Genomic DNA, 24091 nt, shown 5'->3' on the forward strand with positions numbered 1-24091 from the left:
TTTCCCAAAGTTGTCACCTGTCTTTGCTTCTGCCAAACATTTTAAACTTTTATATAGTTGACTTTATCCATCTTTTTTACATGGTTTCTGGGTTTTATGTTAAGGATTGTAAAAATTTCTTCCCCATCACTTTCCTTTGGTATCTTTACTACTCCTATGTTCATTTAAGCCTATATTTAATCCAGGAATTTATTTTGAAGCTGACGTGAGAGATGGATACAATTTTACTTTTTCCAAACTGCTACCTAACTTCCAAATAGCAGGGAAGTAGCTATGGTACTTTTGTTGAAAACATAGTTGCCACCAGCTAGGGCTGGCAAAGGGTATCAGTTGGGGCAAACAGTAGACATGATGAAAAGCTTGGGAGAAAAAACTGGGAAGTGAGATGTTTTGAGGAATAAGAGTTTTGAGAAGCTTCCACACATTCCTGGAAATCTAGAAAGCCACGCACATGCTACAGGCAAGGTGCATGTTCAGCAAAGACCTGAGAAGGCCCCAGGCTCTCACCTTCGGCTGACTGTCAAGGCCTGCGCAAGCAGGCAGTACACACAGAGGCAGAGTTGTGGACTTTCCGGGCTGAGTGCTGAATGTGTGCTCCAGCAAAGATGCACTATGCGGGTGCAAAGGCTGGGAATCTGGGCTGGGTGTTTTCTTTGGATCCAAGCACTTAAGAAATTCTCTGTTAAATCACTAGCTGACCACTAAGCTAGTAGAACAGAGACTTCAGTGACAACACACAACAAAGAATACAGTCTTTAAAGTAGCTTAGAAAAGTCACTAAACAAGCAGTTAACAACTCACAATAAGCAGTGACAACAAAACTTAAGGAGGGGGGTAGAATCTGATTTCCAGAGTTATATTATATTGGTAATATTCAAAATATCCAGTTTTCAATAAAAAACTATGAGCCATGCATGAGACAAATAAGTAGGGACCATTCACAGGATAAAAAAATAAACAGAAACTGTCCCTGAGGAAGTTTAGACACTGAACTTACTACACAAAGAATTTAAATCAACTGTCCTAAATACACCAGAAGAGCTAAAGGAAATGATGGACAAGGAACTAAAAGAAAGCAGAATGATGTCTCACCAAATAGAGAATCAATAGGGACAGAAGTTGTAACCATGAAACAGAAAGTCTGAAGCTGAAAAGTACAATAACTAAAATGAAAAATTTATTAGAAGGATTCAACAAACACACAGAACAATCAATGACCTTGAAGACAGGAAAATTAAAATGAAAAGTCTGAGAAAGAAAGAAAAAAAGAATACAGAAACATGAAGAGCATCTCAGAGATCCAAGGCACACCGTTAAGCATGACCCACACAGGCATAATAGGAGTCCTGGATGGCGAAGAAAAAGAAAAGCACAGGAAGAAATATCTGAAGACACAGTGGCCCCAAATTCCCCAAATGTGATCAAAGACATGAAAGAAAAAACTGCCAATGGAGAGTTCTCTATACATCAAAAATATCCTTCAAAAATGGAAGACTTAAGACATTTCCAGATAAACAAAAGGTGAGAAGAGATTCTTGTGAGCAGACCTGTCCTACAAGAAATGCTAAAGGGAGTCCTGTAGGCTGAAATGAAAAGGCATTAGATAATAACTTGTAGCCATACAAAGAAATAAAAAACATTAGTAAAGGTAACTACATAGGTAAATATAAAAGGCAATATATTTTTGGTTTGCAAACTCTCGGTTTTTCAACCTATATGATTTTAAAGACATAAAGCAATAATTATCAATCTATGATAACGGGGCACACGAAGTATAAAGAGGTAATTTCTGACAATAACACAAAGGAGAGGGATGGAGCTATAGAGGAACAGAGTTTTTTGTATAGTGTATATGAAAATCAGATTTTCATAAATTTAAGATGCAATCCCCAGGGTCATCACTAGGAAAATAACCAAAAAACAATCAATGATATAGTTGTCCTAACCAAAGATGACCTCAGTCTCCCCTTTAGGCTCCCTCCGTCTCCTCACTGGAAGTAAAGCTCCAGAGCACAAGTTAAAAGGAAGACCTTCTCTGCTGCAGAAACTCAAGAAGGATTTAATAACTTCACCTGCCTTTGTTGTCTCTCCCTAGAGTGGAAGAGAAAATGTACTGACTTATTGGCCATTCAGACATGATTACCATATTCAATTCTGAAAAAAATTCAAAGCACCAAAGAACAATATAGATAAACATTAAAGCAACCAGACAAAGTCTAAGTGTAAAATACGGCTTTCCCTGGTGGGCCAGTGGTTAGGACTCTGTGCTTCCACTGCAGGGGACCCAGATTCAATCCTTGGTCAGTGAACACATGCTGCAACTAAACATCCTGTATGCCGCAACAAAGATAGCAGATCCTGCACACCAAAACTAAGACCCAGGGCAGCCAAATATATAAATAAAATATTTTGTAATTTGCAAATTTCCTTTTGATCATAAGCATGGTGGCTTCTTCAACTTTACAACCATAGGTAATCAATATAAAGTTGTAACTAGTAACCTTTTGGAAAACCACTCAAAAAGATGTAGGTAGCAGCTAGTGTAAAAAGTTATCGAGTTAATTTGGGGCCAAAAGAAACCCAAGAGCTGAAAATGGTGACAGTATATGAATCATGTAACTATATCTCAGAAGCAGAATGGCACTTTGCACACTCAGGATGACTCAACAGAAGCCAAAGCAAGAGACCTTCATGTTTCTGGAATTGGAACAGTAACACTACTAGGGTTAATCCAACAGGACAGTATGTCTTTTATGCTCTCCTTGCTTCCTACCTTATTCTTACAACAATTCCCCATACTGCAGCCACAGAGATTCCTCTAATATACATGTTGGCTCACATGCCTCTTTGTTCAGACTCCTCATAAGACCTCTTATCTGTTAAAGCTCAATCCCTGCACATGACCTACCATGACTGAGAGCTCAGTCACCTGAGAGGGCTCATTCCCTACTAGACCCCCTGCACAGCTGCAGTCACTCTAACCAAAGAAGACTTCAGTCTCCCCTTTAGGCTCCCTTTGTCTCCTTACCAGAAGTAAGGAGCTTTCTTACTGTGACTCAAACACACCCAGATACTCTACCTCAAGGTCTTTGCAGCTGATGTTTGCAGTGCCTAAAAGGATAGTAAAATCTCAGCAGCTATTTGAATGGTTTTCTTCCTCACTTCTTTCAGGGCTCTACTCTCATGTCACCTACCAGAGAGGCTTTTGCTGACAATATGACCTAAACCAAAACCTCCCTGCAACATTACTCTCTATCCTCGTACTCTGCTTTATTCTCATTCATTGCCCTAATTACTACCTGATGTTCTATATATTTAATTTTAATTTACTAACTGACTCCCCAGCCTCTGCTCCACACAGTCAGGTCTCTGAGAAGGCTGAGATTTTGATTTTTTTATTGCTATATACCTAGCACCTGGAACAGTGCCCAGGACAGAAAAAGTGTGGAATGACTCAACTGTGGAATGAGTGTGATTAAATGAAAAGTATGAATACATACCCAGAATACATGTCATGGGGCAGGTTTCTTCCAGATTACTCAAAAACACTTCTTTCTTGTAGAACATTTTTGTTGGCTCATGTTCCGTCTCTTCTGGGTGAATGAAGATGGGGCCGTAAAAATATGCAGCTCCATCTCGGACCCATACCTTTTCAATTCTTGGGAGAAAAAATGGAGAAATTGCATTAAATTAGAATTCTGATGGATTTCATTCCTGAAGGCTTAATCTAACAAACATTCTGCTAACCAAAAACTTAATGGTATGCTATATTTAGAGGAGTTTCACTGACTATTTTGATAGTAAGACAATTTTCTTTTTCTTCCCCCCCCCCCTTTAAACATATGAAAAATATTTGGGGAAAAAAAGTAGTGAACATTTTTTTAAACATAATACCAAGGAATACAACTTAATAGTTTAAGCTGACTCCCAAGTTTTCTTCCTGAGATACAAAGCATCTATCAATTGGACTTATGACCTGAACAAACACACAGATCATCAATATTTGGGATCAGATCACATCAGTGGCGGACATTCCTTTAAGGCCATGGTTCATGACCTTCTTGTAGGTCAAGATCTAATACCCCTTTACCTCATGAGAATCTAATGAAAGCCACTGACCATCTCCCTAGAAAAAAATAAAAACATCTGACTGCTCTGTGCAGGATACTGTACTATTTCTCAGAACCACACCATAAGGTTGATGTTATTACTGCTGCCAAAGTCTCAAGGTTCCAGACATGGAGCAGCATCCTCATCTCAGTTAATACACACTTTCAGTTCTTCGGATCAAAATGGAGGAGTTGCCTTGACTCCTCTCTCTCTCCTGGACACTTTGCTGCTACTGTTGCTGTTTAGGTGCTCAGTCGTGTCCAATTCTTTGCCACCTTATGGACTGTGGCCCACCAGGCTCCTCTGTCCATGGGATTTCCCAGGCAGGAATACTGGAGTGGGTTGCCATTTCCTTCTCCAGAGGATACCCCAACCCAGCAATCAAACCCACATCTCCTGCACTGGCATGCAGATTCTTCACCACTGAGCCACCAGGGACTACATTCTCTTAACTCAACCTTTCAGAACTGGATCTGACTTGTAGAACTGGATCTGACTACTGGCCTGAGACACCATCATTCTTGCCTGGATTACTGCAACACTCTCCCAGCAGATTTTGCCTTTCTACCTTTGACTCTTTACAGTCTATTCTTAATAATCAGTAGACAGAGCCTTTCTGCTAAGACCTAAGTCAGACGTCACTTGTGCGGACTTCACTCGCGGTTCAGTACTTAAAATGCTGCACTCCCACTGCAAGGGACACAGGTCTGACCTCGGCTCAAGGAACTAGTATCATGCATGCCATGGAGTGCGGAGGGGGAAAAAAACGCCATTTTTGCACTTAAAATAATCCATGGTATTTCATTCAATTCAGTAAAGGTCCAAGTCCCTGCAGTAGCTTCTGAGCCTCACGCAGTTTGCACTATACCCCCTGGCTCATGTGCTTCCTGCCCACCTCCAGTATTGCCCACTGCCTTTGTTACAGGCTCTGACCTGAACAGCCCAGGCATTCTTCTCTCTCCAGTCTTTGCACTGGGTGTTCTCTGTCACTGGAAAGCTTTCCCCCTAGATATTCACATTACTCATTTCCTTGGTTCCTTGTGTTGGCTCAACTGTGAACTCTTAGTGAGGCTTTACACATCAGCCTATGTAAAGTTTTGAACACCCTACTTTGACCACAGCACTCCTGATTTCCCATATCCAGCTCTATTTCTTTCCATAGCATACATCATAATTTAACGTACCATACACTTTACTTACTCACGTTAACAGTTTGTCTTCCTACTAGAAAAAAGATCCAGGAAACTAAGGATAGTTGTCTCTTTTATTCTCTAATGTATCTATAGAACCTAGCAAATAGTACATATATAATAAACAATTACTAACTGACGAATAAATACAATGAGGAAACTGAGGCCCAGAGAGGTAAATAATTTGCCTAAGAACATTAAACCGACAGGGCTGGGACTTACATCAAGATCTCTTGGAATCAATTACTTTCCTTAATTACTATCCTCTACTGCCCAGCCCTGTTCCCTAAAATCCTTTACTGCTATTCTATGCCATCCAATCATACTTTCACCCATTTACTTGTTTATCAAATATCTGAGCCTCATGCACTATGCTTGCAGCAGGGGATATAAAGGTATGTATCACTTTTTTGCTCAAAAAGAGAAGGCCTCTAACTCTCAGGGCATTTGTAGTCTCATATGGAAGCCTGATAATAAAACTGATATGTGTTCTGAGGAAGAGGAAATACACAGAGCTCTGAGAATGCATAATAGGGGGACCTAATCCAGTCTAGAGGAGATAGGAAAGGCTTCCTTAAGGAAGTGCCATTTCAAATTTAAGCTAAAAAGAGTTCACCATATGAAGTTGGCAGGGAGATTTCTGGGTTGAAGAATTCAGTAAATCGCAAGAGGAGAAAAAGAAAAAGAAAGAAAAACACACACACAACAGGATTCATGAGAGGAAGTGTGGCTAGAGGCATAAGATGGGAGAGTGTGGTGTGAAAGGAAGTAGGTAATGTTCCCACGGGAGGGACTTTGGTCTTCATCCTAAACAGTAATGAATTCCTACTGGCACCAAATCTCTCAAACCAAACCGTGTCCTCTCTGAACTCAAAATGCTCACCTGCCGACACGAGGACGCACTAGCCCATGGGACTTGATGAAGACACAGTCGCCAACCTTCAGCCACATGTCATTATACCGGAGCTGCTCAAAGTAGTGGCAACCTGGTTCACCATTCGACATTTCCACAGGGACATCTTCTTTCTCCTGTGATAAAGGAAACTGGTTAAAGACAGGGAGCTGACAATCAAGGAGTTGGAAAAGAAAGTATGAAGGCAAAGGAGACTTTCCTTCATTTTAACTTAACAAATAACCATAAGCAGAAACTAATAAACAGGAAACCAAAAGTTTAGGTTACTGAAATTAAACTAAATCTTATCAAATACTGTATCTATTTTAAATTTCTAGTTAATTTTCATAAAATGTTACTCAAAGATCCTTTTACTACTCTCTCCTTTTCCTCTTCTCGGAGACTTTTGCCAAAAAAAAATAGAAAAACAAAAAACAAACAAAAAAAAACCCAGAAACAGCCTCATTCAACTGTTATAAAGGAGCAAATACTATACAAACTTCCTCTTCACCATATTTACTAAGCTCTTAATTTCTGTATATTAACAACTGATTTAAAAATTTTACCATCTTCATTTAGTCTAACATGGAAAGAACAGTATAGCCTCTGTGACAGAAACACACATGCTCTGCTTTTTAATAATTTATAGGGTCTGTCACCTACTGACTGCTGTGACACTGGGTAAACTACTTGACCTCTTATGCCTTGGGTTCATCATCTGTAAAACGAAGACAGTATGCAAATCAGATGGGGTTGTTAGGAAGCTTATATGACACAATCCATGTTAAGTACACAGAATAACGCCTGGCTCATAAAACCACTTAATGTTCACTATTGTTCTTATAGTCTTAACAAAAAAAAAAAAGAGAAGGAAAAAAACTTCTGATTAATGAAACTAAGAAATATAATTTACTGAGAAACTAGCAGATAATGAGCATAGCACTAGGTGTTTTAAATACAAAAGCTCTAAAACATATAAAAACTGCGGAAACTGCAAAACCCACAAATTTTCTACTGCATTTTCCTGAGAATATCAAAAACTTAAAACTTAAGGAAAAAAAAACAAACTCTTCTGGAATGCCCAGATAATTTAATGCTTTGATCTTTATGATTTCAAATGTGACACTGAGATGGACTTCTTGGAAAATTCTTAAGAGCGAGAGAAGTCCCACACATACGCTAGGTGGAGCGGTGCCAGAAGGAGCGGAAGCTGTGGAAAAGCAAGCCTGAGGATAGGAATACAGACTCATTTCAGGAATGGGCTCTGTTCTAGTTATCCTTCTAAAAATTCTTGGTATAATATATTTTAGCCATGCAATATTAAAATGAAGATATGAGACTAAAAAAAGTGATTCATACACAGGACACGGGGTACTAATGAACTCCAACAACAAAAACAAATTTAATTCCCACACTGATTTCCACTGGTATTTCCTCTTTTAAAATTAGTATCTCTATGATTCCCAGACATACTGATAAAATGTACAAAATATCATGTTCTTTCCCAAGCTCCTTTTCTAACATTTTAATGACATTAAAATGGATATTTTTTCTAAGAAACTAAACAATTTTTTTCTTGTTTTTTACACTAAGAATTTAAAAATGCTGCTTTCCCCCTATATAAAAAGTGCATCTGTTGGAAATAATTCAAACATCAGAGTATGCAAAATTTAAAAATCAAGTTTTCTGTGATCCAACCCCAGAGATAACCACCCAGTTTAGTTTAACCAATTTATAGTTTTTCATGTTGTTTACACAGACATAAAACATAAAGCACACATTTTTGGTTTTTCTGAGTAATGATGGAACCATATTCCATTCTACAATTTGTTAATTCCTTCTGCTGACTACGTATTTGCATTATATGAATGGATGTGTGACAAATTCCTATTCACGGGCATTTGGGTGTGGCCTAGGGTTGAGTACCATGTTGGAATACATTCCCTGTTATCAAACAGCAGGGTCAGAGCCACTGATGGGATGTGTTGTCCCACACTCACACCAGGCTGTGTGTATTACTAGTCTTCAGAACTGTCAATTTGCTGGGCATTTTAAAAACTATTGGATTAAAACATTTATGTTTTTTTGATCTATAAATGATCTATTTGATCCTTTGCCCATTTTTCTAGTATAATTTTTTTCCTAGACTTCAAAGAGTTCTTGTACTTTAGCAACAGCAGTCCTAAGACGGTTTCATTAAACTAACTGATACTGTCAGTTGTAAATCTAGAAAATGATCTCTTTTTTCTCTTTTGTGGATACTGGGGTTTATATCATATATATAAAGGATCCATTCCAAGCTTATAAGTGAATAAAAGATTATATGTAAATAACATAAATGTACTTAGGCTAGCAACTTATGCTTCTTTTTTAATGTTTATACCTTACTTTTTTTGGAATATGAAATGAAAGGAGTTCAAGTAGTTTTTTTTTCTTCTTTTTTCAAATAGCTATCAGTTTTTCCAATATCATTTGATTCCATCCTCTCTTGCTGAGTTAAAATACTGTGTTTATACAAACCTTCAGTTATAAAATAAATGAGTCACAGGTATGAAATGTACAACACAGGGAATAATTATGTAATATCTTTAATGTTTTGACTATGTTCAAATGTTTTATCTTTAATGTTTTGAATATGTTTAAATGATGACTAGATTTATCATGGTGATCATTTTGAAATATATATAGAAATACTGAATCATTATGCTGTATACCAGGAACTAACATAGTATTGCAGGTTAATTATATTTCAAATCCACAAACTCACAAAAAGAGATCAGATTTGTGGTTACGAGGCAGGATATGAGGGGGAAGGAGGATTGGATTATGGCGCTCAAAAAGTTCAAACTTCTAGTTATAAATAAGTACCAGGGATGTAATGTACAACATGATGGATATAATTAATACTGCTGTACATTATATGAAAGATGTTAAGAGAGTAGATCCTAACAGTTCTTATCACAAGGGGAAAAAAACTTTTTTTCCTATTTCTTTAATGTTGTACCTATATGACTGATACCTATATGGACTTCCCTGGTGGCTCAGATGGTAAAGTGTCTGTCTACAGTGCGAGAGCCCCGGGTTCAATCCCTGGGTTGGGAAGATCCCCTGGAGAAGGAAATGGCAATCCACTCCAGTATATTGCCTGGAAAATCCCATGGACAGAGGAGCCTGGAAGGCTATAGTCCATGGGGTTGCAAAGAGTCGGACACAACTGAGCGACTTCACTATATGAGTTGACAGATGTTGATTACCACACTTACTGTGGTAATCATTATCATGATGTATTTAAGTCAAATCATTATGTGGTACAACTTAAAACTTATACAATGCTATATGTCAAGTATATCTCAATAAAATTAGAAGAAAAAAAGGTGACTGTGGGACAAAAGGGGAAAAATGAATAAGGTCTCTAGATTAGTAAACAGTATTAATGCTAACTTTCTGGTTTTGATCCTTGTACTATGCTTTACAAGGTGTTAACATTAGCAGAAGCTGAATGAAGAATATAAGGAATGTTTTTGTACTATCTTTGCTAAGCACTCTGCACATTTGTTAAGTCTAAAATAATTTCAAAATAAAAGTTAAAATATATAAAACTAAAATGAATGATTGAGTATCTTTATAGTCTGGATTTAATTGTGAAAAGCCTATTCCCTTCATTAATTCTGAACTAACTCAATATTTTTAAAATGTATTTTTGTAAAATGCAATATTATTTGACAGGGTAAACCACTCTCAACCACTCTTCCAGTTTTTCTTCTTTTTCTCGTGACCGTCATGCTTTTTTTCTTTAAGAATGATAGTACTGTCAAGTTTCAAAACAACTTACTCAAGTAAATTTTCAATACCTTTCAGTAGACTGTTTTTCTTCCTCCTACAGGTTCCATAGTACTCCTTTTAAGATAATTTCTTAGTGTTTTTTTTTTTTTTTTTTTTTTTGGTTCATGTGAATTGGATAGTTTATTTCAAGATTTTTTAAAACATTTGTTAAAATCTATTCAACAGTTTCATTTTACTTTCAAAATCTTATGAATCACTGTTGTGCTTATACAAGAAAGCTATTAACTTATATGTGGATTTTGAAATTTCTACTTGTTGCACCTCTCTGTATTCAAAAACTTTTCACAGTTAATTTCTCCCCCATTCTCGGCAAAAAAATAATTTTGCCTCTTCGTTGTCAATATTTCACTACCTTTGTTTGTCTAGTTATATTGGTTCTTTTCAGAAAAATATAGATAATGATAAAGCAAGCACCTATGTCGTGTATACAGCTTTCAAAGGAATTTCTTTCACTTTAGGCTTGATATACAATTTTTAAAAACCATTGTGAGGGACTATGTATTTATAGACGTCAATCCAGATGAATATTATACCTTATCAAATACTTTCTCTTTTGATCTACTAATCTAAAGAAGTGTATTACTAAATTTTCCTAATTTTGACTAATCCTTGCATTCCAAGAATGAACTTCCTTCTACTTGGTTATGCTGCTCTCAAAGAACTAATGTGATTTCATTTGTATTTGATTTCACTTTTTTCCTCAAGTATTTTTTGTATCAATATTTATAAACTGATACTCAACTGCAGTTTTCTGTTTTTATTTTGTCAGACTTTGGAATGAATCAAAGATTATTTTGTCCTGGTAAGACAAACTGGGAAGTTTTCTTTGATCTCCACACTCTGATAACTTTTTTTTGGCTTTACTGCACAGCATGTAGGATCTTAGTTCCCGGACCAGGGATCAAACTCATGCCACCCTGCAGTAGAAGCATGAAGTCTTAATCAGCCTAGGACTGCCTGGGAACTCCTGGAATAATTTAAAGGGTGAAAGAATTTACCTATGGAATTATCTGACCTAAGTACTTTTTGGAGTGAGCTCTCTGACATTAAAAAAAAAAATTCATGTTGTTATCTACTTAAGCATGTTATCTCTTCTTGACTTAACTAATTGGTATTATCTTGGAAAATTATTCATTTCATTCAAGTTTTACTATTATTATTTGTTTTTGTTTTAGTTGTTTTTTGATTGCACCAAGAGGCTTGTGAGATCTTAGTTCCACAACCAGGGACTGAACCCAGGCCATTGCCAATGAAAGTCCACAGTCCTAACCTCTGAACTGCCAGGGAATGCCCTCATTCAGGTTTTCAAATTTATTAACAGAAATGCACAAGTCTTTAAACTTCCTCGGTATTTTGTATGTTGAGCTTAATGCCTTTCTTTTTCCTTTATTAGGACAGTTGGTAGTTTATCTCATTGAACCCATCAAAGTCTCCTTTTCAGTCCTGCTATACGTTTTTCAAGTTTTACTTTCTCTTTCCTTTATAGTTCCCTTCTTTTTGTTAGGCTAAAGTTTTATATGATTACTCTTTTTCTAATTATGAAGTTGAATACTTCATTCATTCATTTTTGAGAAGAGGTCTTTGTAGCTATTATCTACATACCTTTTCCAAGTTACAACTGTCTTCAGTTCGACTGTCCTCTGAGTTGTCTGTATTCTTCTCATCATCCCCTTTATCTGCGTTTGCAAATACAGAGGCCACTCGGACCACAGGCAAGGGCACATCTCGAGGGACAAACCTAACCGAGCTGATGGGCATGGTCCACAGTTTAATTTTCTTAAAAGATTTGGTTTTGGCAGAATATCGTGATTCACAGACAAAAACATCCTCATCTCGAAAATTTTCTGGGCATAATTTAAAGTATTCCTGGTGGATATAAGAATAAAATCAAGTAGGTGAATTTTCTGAAAACCAATCAACCAAAAAACACAAAAACACCAACCAAGCAAAGAAATAAAAGCTAAATAAAGTGTTAAGACTTTTTGACAACAACAAATGGTAAATGGTTAGAGATCAGGAGTATTTCCTTATATAGAATGGCATTACTCAGTATATTCTATTTAGCTTATTTAGTTTACCTCCCTGATGAACAGGGAGGCCTGGCATGCTGCAGTCCACGGGGTTGCAAAGAGTCGGACATGACTGAGCGACTGAACTGACCTGAAGTTTTACCAACTGCCTCTATGACAGTACATTAGTATTTTAGACAGCTAGTTCTTTAAAGCTTTGAGCCTGTGCCTATAGTAGACAGATAAAACAAAAAGTACACCATATTACCTTGAACCACACTGAATGAAGATTTAATGATTCTTCAGAAAATATCATCTTTAAAAATTTGTCTGGCGATATAAAAAAATTTAAGCTAACTGCATATAGCTATATGGCACAGGCAGCAAAGGGTCTTACACTTTTATGCTCAGATTTATTTTTCCTCAAATCTTTACATAAAGCCAGAGACACAGCCTAAAAATATTCAAACAGTTTTAAACAGAGCTATTCATTTTGTAAATATCAATTTTCTGTGGTTGTGAAACTCCATGTGAACTCCATGAAATAATTTACTGTTTGGGGATTAATAAATTTCTTACCTTGACAAACATGACCACACATTTTCCTAGAATTTTACTAACAGGAACTTTATTGTAATAGTCACTCTTAAAAACTTCTTTTTCTAGAAATTTCCGTGTAGCCAAATGGAATGTTTCATTTGGCCGATAAAACCAACAGCCATATAACCATTTTTCACCTCAAAAACAAACAGGGAAAAAGAGAGAGAATTACCATTAATGGAAATAACATGTTCTTTGTAAAATGAGCAAAGACTCCATCCATTCTGCCATGGGTTGAACCGAGCAATGTGTTTTTAGGCCATGGTTCCTTAACAGAATTATCTTAGAAGAAATAATACTAAAAATACTAAAGTGCAATGACACCTAAAAATGCTACTTTCCCTCTTATAGTAAAAGATGTAAAATAAATAGAACAAGGAAGGGGATGGGACCTACTCTACTCTGCTGAGTCAGGACACAGCTAAAGCTGTGTGCTTTAATAAGGATATAAGATATACTAAAGGACATATGTAGCACTTGGGTTAAAGAATACAAAGGTATTTTATATGATGAACAGCTGAAATAACTGGATTGGATCACACTTCTTGGTTTTGGCTTCATTAACTCCTATTCATTCTCTGTTTCAAGTTAAAGCCAACTGTTCTAGGAAGCCTTTTTGAAATCAAATTCTAAGCCAAATTCTAAGCCACATCTCTCTCTATAACAATTTCTTCTTTATTTGTGACTTTTACCAGAGTGGTTTTGCCAGGGACAAAACATAGACCTTTTGTTCTTCTGATTCTCGGCCATCCTACAGGGTTTGGCTCTTGGATTTTTTTAATAAGTATCAGTTGAATGAATGAATCTCATCTAGACTTCAAGAAGTTGCGTTTCTTTTGACTCAGCTATGCCACTGCCCAACAGTGCTAGATCCTATGTTCCTCATATAGTGGGTACTGAATTGTACTTATTAAGAGTGTAAAACAACTACTGTGGAAAGGCATAAAATGTTTGAGTTACAATTTCCTTCCCTGAGAAACAAGGAGTAAAATAATCACATCTCACCAATTTGCTCCCCAATTTAAAATGAACTTACCAGCAGAATCTTCCCACAGTCTCTCAATACAGACGATATGAGGTTGTAGATTGACCTCTGAGGGCTCCACATAGACGTAATCTCCAACATGGTACATGCTGTTCTTAAAGCTGCAGTCCTGGCTATATGTGCGATGTAAGCCTGAGAGGCCTGCAGCTCCTGAGGAATCTTCACTCTTTTCAGCTTCTTAGGTAAAAAAGAGAAAAATGTTCTCATGAAAGGGATGTGACAATCAGATGCAGGATTAAAACTACACATACTAATACATTTAATTCTTTTCCAGATACTCCAAGGCTGGATTCAGGACAAACAGTATGATATCCACATTCCCAACAGTCTCTACTCAAAATTGTCTTTTTAAATTACAACCAACTGCCACTAATTTAAATACATACATAAAGTATCTACAGAATAAAAATAATCACCATAATAATATATGCTCATTGTAGTCATTTTGGCTGATACAGAAAGGTATAAAGAAGAAAACAGGCTACTCATAAGTCATGTGATCCTAGAGATAATCTTGTATGTACTTTCTTGCCATCTTAATACTGCTGAAATTTCTTTCTCTTGACTGTTATTACATGGTTATGTCACAAAGAATGGAATCTTAGAACTAACGAGACATGTATTTCATTCAACATACTGTAAGCTATATATGAAAAGTATTAGTCACTCAGTCATGACTGACTCTTTGTGACCCCATGGACTGGAGCCTGCCAGTCTCCTCTGTCCGTGGAATTGTCTAGGCAAGAATACTGGAGTGGGTTGCTATTTCCTTTTCCAGGGATCAAACCTGTGCCTCCTGCAATGCAGGCAGATTCTTTACTGTCTGAGCTATCAGAGAAGCCCAGATACTATATCTTTATACACTTAATATCATAAAAATTTCCTCTGAGATCAAATGCTTTTCAAGAAGACTTTTAGTTTTGCTAAAGAACATTTTTTAATGGCTTCTATATCACAAGCTGGAATCAAGATTGCCAGGAGAAATATCAACAACCTCAGATATGCAGATGATACCACTCTAATGGCAGTGAAGAGAAACTAAAGAGAATCTTGATGAGGATGAAAGACAAGAGTGAAACAGTGGGCTTATAAGTCACCATTCAAAAAACTAAGATTATGGCATCTGGTCCCATCACTCGTGGCAAATTGATGGGGAAAAAGTGGTAGCAGTGACAGATTTTATTTTCTTGGGCTCGAAAATCACCATGGATGACTGCAGCCATGAAATTAAAAGATGCTTAATCCTTGGAAGGAAAGCTAAAACAAACCTAAACAGTGTATTAAAAAGCAAAGATGTCACTTTGCCAACAAAGATCTATATAGTCGAAGCTATGGTTTATCCAGTAGTCATGTATGGATGTCCAAGTTGGACCATAAAGAAAGCTGAGCGCTGAAGAACTAATGTCTTCAAACTGTGATGCTGGAGAAGAGTCTTGAGAGTCCTTTGGACTGGAAGGAGATCAAACCAAACAATGCTAAAGGAAATCAACCCTAAATATTAATTGAAAGGACTGATGCTGAAGCTCCAATACTTTGGCCATCTCATGCGAAGAGCTAACAATGGAAAGGACTCTGATGCTGGGAAGGACTGAAGGCAAAAAAAGGAAGAGGGCGGCAGAGGATGAGATGGTTAGACAGTATCATCAACTCAATGGACATGAATCTGAGCAAACTCTGGGAGATAGTAAAGAACAGGGAAGCCTAGCATGCTATACAGTCCATGGGGTCACAAAGAGTCGGACATGACTTAGCAACTAAACAACATATAAGCCATCATTTACAAACACCATAGTTTTGTTTTTTTGTTTTTTTTTTTTTTTTAGTAAAAAGCTTTGCCATTTCTTTGATTACTTCCTTTGGATAATTTTTTATAAATAGAAGATCTGGAAATAAGCACATTAAATATTTTTAAATGCATGTTCCAAACTGACCTCCCAAAGTCTATACCAATTTAAACCCATCACTATTTGGCTACAAGGAGTGGGGGGTCTGTTTCTCCATTTACTCTCTAATACTGGTATTATAAATTTTTTAAAAAGTTTTGACAATTTTGGTGGAAAATGTTATCTAGTAGTTGATTAATCAAATGAATCCTTGTGACATATGCAGTAGATTCACAAGGTTCTTGAGGATTTTATACCAGCAGAAACACTGGCCTGAAAGGGACAGAAAGGGTACAAAATGAAAGGCTGGTAACCCCCCCCAAACTCTAGAGACAGGAAACAGGCTGATAAACCAACTCAGGTACAAAACGTGCTACCTTTCATGAGAAAAGATGATTCAGGGGGTAAAGTGTGGAGCCACAGAGAACTAACTCCAGGCCTTGAAGCCTAATATTTTCTCCTGCAGCCTTCACTGTTTCTGTTTCCGCTAAGGTTCTCTTTTGTTTTGTTCTTTATCTTAACATCTTAGAGAGATTTCACTTAAATATTTGGTCCATTTAAATAAATATCTGCTTCTATTTAAAATGTTAAAATACTTAAAAAGCTGACTGGAAGCTCTCCAGCATACCCAGAGCTGGGTGAATGATGGATTTCACTGAGGACCAGATGTTATCTTTAGTTTTCCCCCACTGCCTGCTGCATTTCTCAAGAGAAAAATTCTCCCTGTCTCATAATTAAAAGCTATTCTAGGAGATCAGAAGTTTAGAAGGTCAGGGGTCTCACTATTTGGTATAAATCCTTTCCTAACTCCCCTCTTCAGAACCATACCCCAACCCTTAGGTCAGCCTGGTATCCCTGAGTCTGGACACTTCAGGCATGAACAGTCAGAGGAAGGGTGGGGAGGTAATCTAGAGGTTCAGCCCCTTTAAATTCAGACTTTCAACTAAACTTTTTGCTTCCAGTCTTGCATGCACCTTCATTTGCCAGGTGTACATGGCATTCTAATGCTTGCGCCTTTCTTGACAGGAAATGGCCTGCTAAGGTCTTTATCTGATGCTAGCCTTGAAGCCAGCATTAGCTATCAATTTTTCTAGCTTCTAAATTTTAACTGCCATCATCTTCTCTTCCACTGTTTCCCCCACTTTTTTTGAGGGGAGTCAATGCTTTTGTGCTTGTTTCGTTTCAAAAGCCCCCTTTCATCATTTGAATCGTTTTGGAAGAAGGAGCAATGGTATCTGCATACCATCTGCCCACGTTTATGTAGTCTTATTTTGCTTACTGACCCAAGTAGGAATAGTTAGTTCTGGCATTTAATATAAAAACAGGGTATGTAACATTTTGTTTCCCTCAATTTCCACTGATTACTAAGAAACCTACTCTGTGACTTAAAGACAGAGAAGGCTGACTGACACACAACCACCATTCCTTCCAGCATTTTGCCACCTTTCAATACTCATAAATAACTAGTTACAACAACCTTCAGAGTACTCTGTTTCTAAGCTTTTCCTACTCCATCCTTCCAGGGCTGACCTCACATTCTACGGCAAAGCACCACTTCCTACCTACCTCCAGCCTCATGCTAGGGAAACAGTCTCTGCATTAGTGCAAAGGGTGAGTAATTACTGACAGGGATGCTCTGGCAGCCTCAGAAAGCAGTTCTTTGCAGCAGTCTTCCTTTTCTCTCGTCAGCAAAGGCTCCCAGGCTCAGAAGACAGGTACAACATTGAAAAAGGAAATGCAAGTCTCCTAGCTTTTTTCTTTATGTGGCTCTGCTTTTCTACCACAGGTCTTCATCATAGATTAAGTCATGGAAAATATTTCCTGGTATCTAAGGATCAATTAGCACAGTGACCAGCAGTCTTTAAAACATCAATACAGGGAATTCCCTGGCAGTCCAGTGGTTAGAACTTGATACTTTCACTAATAGAGGCCTGGATTCAATCCCTGGTCAGGGTAATATCCCATAAGTCATGTGGCATGGCCAAAAACCCCATAAAAATGTCAGTACTGCCTCTTCTCTAGAATGTGCCACCTTATATTGGGTTCACAAATCACTGCTAATCCAGCAAGAAGGAAGGCAGGTGCCATAAGTTTTTGCTCCTCCACTCATTAAATCCAAGGCCTTAGAGCAGTGACTCCCAGACTTAAGTGCACATCAGAACAACCTACAGGTCTTGCCAAAACAAAGACTGCTGCATCCCTCCCTCAGAGTTACAGAATTGGTAGGTCTGGCACGGGAATAGAGCACCGGCATTTCTAACAAGTTAACAGGTGATACTGATGCTGCTTGCGGAGGCCATACTGTGAAAGCTGGCTTTGAGTAATTCAGAGAGCAGCTGTCATTAATTTTGTGTTGCCAGGGAAAGTATCAACTAAATTTAAAAGGGAAAAATTCCAAGTATCCAAAATTTTGTCATGGGTGTCTCAAACATCACTCAGTACAGTACTGGCATTCTGTCTTTTTCACTCATTGAATTCTGTTTTGATCTTTATTATTTCTTCTATTTACTTCAGGCTTGATTTGCTCTTCAAGAAGTGGGAAAGTGGATTCATTTTTATGAATTTAAACATGTATATTTCTGCTACATGTTTAAAAATCTGTAAATTTCCTAATAACTACCTTATCTATATCCCATAAATTTTAATATGTTATTTTTGCTTTTATTTGGTACAAGATTTTTCTAATTGTCCTTCTGATGTCTTCTTTGATCCATGGGTTACTGAGAAATGTACTGCTTCATTTCCAAATATTTGGGGATTTTCTAGATTTCTTTCTGCTGATTTCTAATTTCTAATCTAATCTTATTGTATTCAAAGAACAAACTTGGTATGATTTCAATCCTTAAAAATTTTTGAAATTTGTTTTATGACCCAGCTCATGATCCCTTCTAGATAATGTTCAATGCAGGCTCTACAAGAATGTGTATTCTGCAGTCACTGGTTGGAGAAGCAATGGCACCCCACTCCAGTACTCTTGCCTGGAAAATCCCATGGATGGAGGAGCCTTGTAGGCTGCAGCCCATGGGGTCGCTAGGAGTTGGACATGACTGGGTGACTTCCCTTTCACTTTTCACTTTCATGCATTGGAGAAGGAAATGGCAACCCACTCCAGTGTTCTTGCCTGGAGAATCCCAGGGACAGGGGAGCCTGGTGGGCTGCCGTCTATGGGGTCGCACAGAGTCGGACATGACTGAAGCGACTTAGCAGCAGCAGCAGCAACAGTCACTGGTGTAGCATTTTACATGTCCATCAGGTCAAGCTCATTGACAGTACTGTGCAAGAGTTCAGGTTGCTGTAAGAAGACCCACCACAGATGACAGTGTGGGTTAAACAAGGAACATCCCTGTCTCGCAGTTCTGGAGGCAGATCTGGCGTGTGGCAAGGGCCCCACGTTCTGCTTCAGACCGCCGTCTTCCTGCCCTGTATCCCTTCACAATGGCATCACTTCCACTGTGCTGACTGCACTCTCAAGACTACATCCAAACTAGTTATCTCCGAAAGGCCCCCATCGCCAAATAACAACACACTGGAGGCTGCTGCTGCTGCTGCTGAGTCACTTCAGTCGTGTCCAACTCTGTGCGACCCCAGAGACAGCAGCCCACCAGGCTCCCCCATCCCTGGGGTTCTCCAGGCAAGAGTTCTGGAGTGGGGTGCCATTGCCTTCTCCACACTGGAGGCTACAACATATGAATTTTGGTGGGGGACATAATGTTCAGTCTACGACAGCCTAATCTTATTAAGTCATACTTTTGCCAATTTTTGGTTTAGCCTGTCGTTTGCTGAGAAAGGCGCATCAAGGCGCATCTAGTGATTGAACTATCTCCCTTTTCAGTTCTGTCAGTCTTGCTTCATGTACTCTGCAGCCCCACTGTTAGCTACATTTTACTTGCTGCTTAGTTTCTAAGTCGTGTCTGGCTCTTCTCCGACCGCGTGGACTGCAGCCTGCCAGGTTCCTCTGTCCATGGGATTTCCCAGGCAAGAATACTGGAGTGGGTTGCCATTTTCTCCTCCATAGGTACATATACACTTGTAAGTATTATAAGCCACTCCAACTCATTATGGTTAATATTTGCATGGTATATCTTTCCCCTTCACCTCAGCAGCTTCTCGCAACTCCTCTACACATGGGCAGCTTTCCAGTCAGCCAAGAATGTGTGGAGAGCTTATGTTAGTCCTTCTACAGTAATTTTCAGGATATTCCTCAACGTCAACTGTTACCTGGGGCAAGCAAAGCTGCACGTTTACTCGGTTCATTCCTGCATCAACTGCTTTTGTTGGCGGTCAAGACACAAAACCACCCCCTCTTCCAGTCGAACACACACCCCCACACACTCACGCACGCACTCTCTCTCTCTCATCATCATTAATGAGTACATTCCCTCTGGCAAAAAGCTGTTGGTTTCTACTGGCAGGTAGCCCTATGCTGGTAAAATCAGTCCTCACCAACCAGGTTCCTTTCTCTCTTTTTTTTGCATATGGCACTGCTTATGAGAATTTGTTTAAATCAACTTATTTTGCTCCCTTTCCTGAGGAAAAAAGTCTAAGGAGCAGACTTGATGCCAAAGATAAATATGACTCTTGGATAAGTTATACATTCCAGGTATTTTATGTGAACTCTTTTTTCAGGAATTTGATTAACTTTCTAATAAAAGTTCCTACTTTCAAATATTTCTAAGCTTTGGCAAGTGACTCAAGGTAACATTTTTAGGTTGACACAATTAAAATAAAAATTTCCTCCTCCTTAAGTGTTTCAACCAAAGTATCTACTTGTCTTCAGTCCATACAAGGACAGCCATGCTGTTGAACAACAGGGCAGAAACTTTATGCACTCACTGCTGAGAATGCTTTTGAGCCTCAGCTGGGCCCCTTAGGTTTTTATTTACTAGCAGTATTAAGAGGTATTAAGCTGCCACATTTGTGAATTAACTGACTCTGTTCTGGAAATACTAAGAATAACAGCTGTGTCACGGGCAACTTCCAATCTTTCCCAGTCTGACTAAGTTGATATTGACAAAAACATTTCCAGCTTACCATGTCCATTTGGTAAGAGCCAACGCCCTGAGTCTTCATTTACACAGAGAGGTCTACTCCACAGCAAGACCAGCTAGGATAGAGTATAATAATGTTCCTTCACATTTAACAAAATGAAAAGAAACTAACCTCTTTTTTCTTCTTCTCGTTTTAGTTTATCTTCCTCTATTTCTTTTGGCAGTTTTTCCTTCTTTTCTTTCTCCACATCATTATGCAAATGTTTTGTGGTATAGCTGAGTGCTGGTGAAAGAAGGATCTCTCCATTTTTGCAGAGTTCATCACGAATTTTAATAAAAAACTGCTGAAGTTCTACCGCATCCTCATATATTTCAGAATCTGTCCTATAACAGCATCAAGAACATTCATTGACACACAATATGCTTCTTTCAAACACCCTGATCATATGCTAAAGCATTCCATGAAATGCTTCTTTAATCTATTCATTGATATAGTGATAACTTCTGAGCAGTTCTAATATGGGTATCTCCTTAAAATTTGTTCAGTTTTACCTCAGTGAGCTCCTGCCCACCAGTTTCCATTTCCTTAAGGCTCACTCCCTGTATAGCTCATGTAAAAGGAAAAGCCTCACCCAGCTTCCTGGGGGAGAAACGTGGTACATTCATTACAGTTTGGCAACAGAAGAGGGCTGCCAGAACCAAAGACTATACTAAGGCTTCATACCATGTCTAACACTTACCTGAATCTAATCTTGGGATTCATTCTAACTTTCTTTTAGTTAAGAGATCAACACACTAGATGAAATATTAACAGAAAATTTAGCCCTTTCTTTTTGGCGGGGGGTGGGGGGGAATCTATATCATGGTTGTCTAGGCTGCTAGGACTCAGTAAATATTTGAACCTAAGTTGCAAAGTCCTGAGAGTATCATAAAATGGTTGCAGGCCTCAGAGTTAAGTGTTCATTTTAGTTCCCGAGAAATAACTACATAATTCTGGGGAACCAGCAGAGACAACACAATGAAAGATAGGGAAAAAAAATCATCTGTGTCATATTGAAAACTTTAAAGAGATTCTCCCCATTTATAAAATGAGACGATTGGGCAAAATGAACTTCATAATTTAGACTCAAAGAAATTTTGTTACTATCTGTCATCCACTGTTGGTCTGAGGAAGGCCTAAAGATAATTCTATTAACTACTAGGAATATCAGGGTTTGAAAAATTATTCACAAAGGTAACCAGAGACGAAGACTCAGCAGCAGTCGTGGAGGCATTCTGGTCAGGGCATGTGGGTGCTGCAGTCCAGCCCAGTCAGCTGCTTGCTGACACCGACCACTAGAGCACCAAGCTTGAGAAGACTCCAGAATGCTGACCACACGCACAGGTGACCTGGCAACCTAAAACAATGCCAATAACACCCCAGATGGGTGTTTCTAGTAAGATTCTAAAGCCTTTTAAGGTTACAGAAATGCTAACACTTGTAGGAAGGCAATAAAACTAAAACTGGCCAAGGGAAAACTCCAAAGACACTATTTTGATGCCTATTTTCTGAATAGAGACTTCTGAAGGCTGCTCACTTGAAATTAATTTTATAAGAGCTTATAGTTACAAGTATAAAATTAAAACTGAAAATGCACTTTTGATAATCCATGCTACTTTCAAAGGGCAGATTTATAATTCCATCTTGCACTCAGAACATCGTGTAATCTAAAAATTACAAACTGTGTAACTTAAAAATTACAAATTTTTTACTTCTGGGTTTTTCATTTAGTATTTTTGGATCTTGGCTGATCTTGGGTAACTGAAACTGCAGAAAGTGAAACCTCAGACAAAGAAGGGAATACTGTAAAATTACGCTGGACTCTACCTCCTAGGCCTCAACAGCAAAAGCTAATCAGGTCAACAATGGGAGAAAGAAAAGAGTTTATTTCTTACAGATACAAATCTGCTCAGTTCGTAAAATAATCATGTCATCTATTCAAGGACAAAGCTGCTAATAATCTAAGAAAGAAAGAAGTGAAGTCGCTCAGTCGTGTTTGACTCTCTGTGACTCCATGGAGTATAGCCTGCCAGGCTTCTCGTCCATGCAATTTTCCAGGCAAGGGATAATGGAGTGGGTTGCCATTTCCTTCTCCAGGGGATCTTTCCAACCCAGGGATCGAACCCGGGTCTCCCGCACTGCAGGCAGACGCTTTACCATATGAGCCACGAGGGAAGCCCAATAATAATCTAAGAGAAATGTACTGTGGAAGACTCACTCACAGAACTAAGCCCAAGAAGTAATGGGTATGGGTATGGGGTAAGGAGAAGAGGAGTGACTTTAGATTTAAGGACTGTTTAAGTAAACTGAGAACAAGAATAGAACTCTAAGCTCCTTGAGGGAAGGGTTTGTCTGTTTTGTCCACTGGTATATTCCATGTTATCCAGAACATGCTCATAACTGGTAGCCATTTAATAAATATTTTTAGGATAAATGAAAACAAATAAATGAATGCAGATTCTGACTGCAAGATGCACTCTCCCCTCCCCACTTTATTTCTTCACTGTTGAAGAATAAGGACCATATCTTAAACATGTCTCTGAGAGGCCTCTCCAACCTGACCCTAACTCTACCTATCCTGTGAACACACTCATTTCCTAACCTTATGCCTTTACTCACACCACTTACCTGATGTGAATCCCACCCATTTCCCCATTCTTCCCTGACATCTCATGCTCTTTAGAACCCTACAGAAGTTTATTACTCCACCATCTTACTAAATACCAAGTCCTTAAATGTTATCTCATGCTGGGAATGACTGCTCCCTAAGCACAGGTACTGTTCCAGCTGTCAGACTTTAAGCTCTTAGAGCACAGAGCTCAAGTCTTACCACCCCTGGCGGTACTGCTTGACTGGCCTCCTGGTGACTGGCTCAGCAGAAGCTCCCTGCAGTGAGGAACAAGATGAGTCGCCGCACTTACTAGCTGTGTGACTATGGCAAGTTACTTCTCTCTCATGCACGTCTTCACATACAAATTGGAAGATTATCGCTTACCTATGATGGCTATAGTAAGGGTTAGAGATCATCTACATAGTACTTTACAAAGGGCAAGCGCTCAACAGGAACAGTAAATATTACTTTTCACTTTTCTTTCAAGATCCAGAGCAAACCCAGGCTTCATAGAGTCCCTGGCTGGAATTACCCCATGCCCAATGACTAAAGGTCTAGCAATCAGCATAACAGATAATAAGCTCTAGGAAGGTAGGGTTTGTATTCTTAACTGTTTTATTCTCCCCAAGTGATCCCAAGAGCACAGAGAAGACACACCATGACTGCAGAACTGAAACTGTTTCCATAGCTGAGTATATGCTATTGTTGTGTGGCAAATATACAGCACAGATCAAAATTAGAAAGGGATTTAAGTTTGATGGAAATTTAAATTTGATTGCCTGTTCTTTTTATAACATTCAATGTCTGTAGAATGAACTTAAAAGTGACAAATCTGAAATTAAAAAGAAGCCCTTTGAGAAGTCTGAAATGGCAATCAAAT

The 24091-nt window shown here is 38.4% G+C and overlaps 1 protein-coding gene across 19 annotated transcripts in view; it reads right to left on the reverse strand.

Annotated features, from left to right (window-relative positions):
- PBRM1 (polybromo 1) overlaps positions 1–24091 on the reverse strand; it is a 101897-nt gene that overhangs the window by 19695 nt on the left and 58111 nt on the right. For all 19 annotated transcript variants that reach the window (XM_040247153.1, XM_040247149.1, XM_040247146.1 and 16 more), the window contains 6 exons: positions 20733–20944; positions 13681–13866; positions 12624–12781; positions 11638–11901; positions 6184–6329; positions 3501–3658 (listed from right to left, as the gene is read on the reverse strand). In XM_040247153.1, coding sequence (XP_040103087.1) covers positions 3501–3658; positions 6184–6329; positions 11638–11901; positions 12624–12781; positions 13681–13866; positions 20733–20944 — 1124 coding nt within the window. The remainder of the gene's footprint in view (positions 1–3500; positions 3659–6183; positions 6330–11637; positions 11902–12623; positions 12782–13680; positions 13867–20732; positions 20945–24091) is intronic.

Source organism: Oryx dammah, unplaced genomic scaffold (assembly GCF_014754425.2).
Source record: "Oryx dammah isolate SB20612 unplaced genomic scaffold, SCBI_Odam_1.1 HiC_scaffold_9, whole genome shotgun sequence".
NCBI lineage: Eukaryota > Metazoa > Chordata > Mammalia > Artiodactyla > Bovidae > Oryx > Oryx dammah.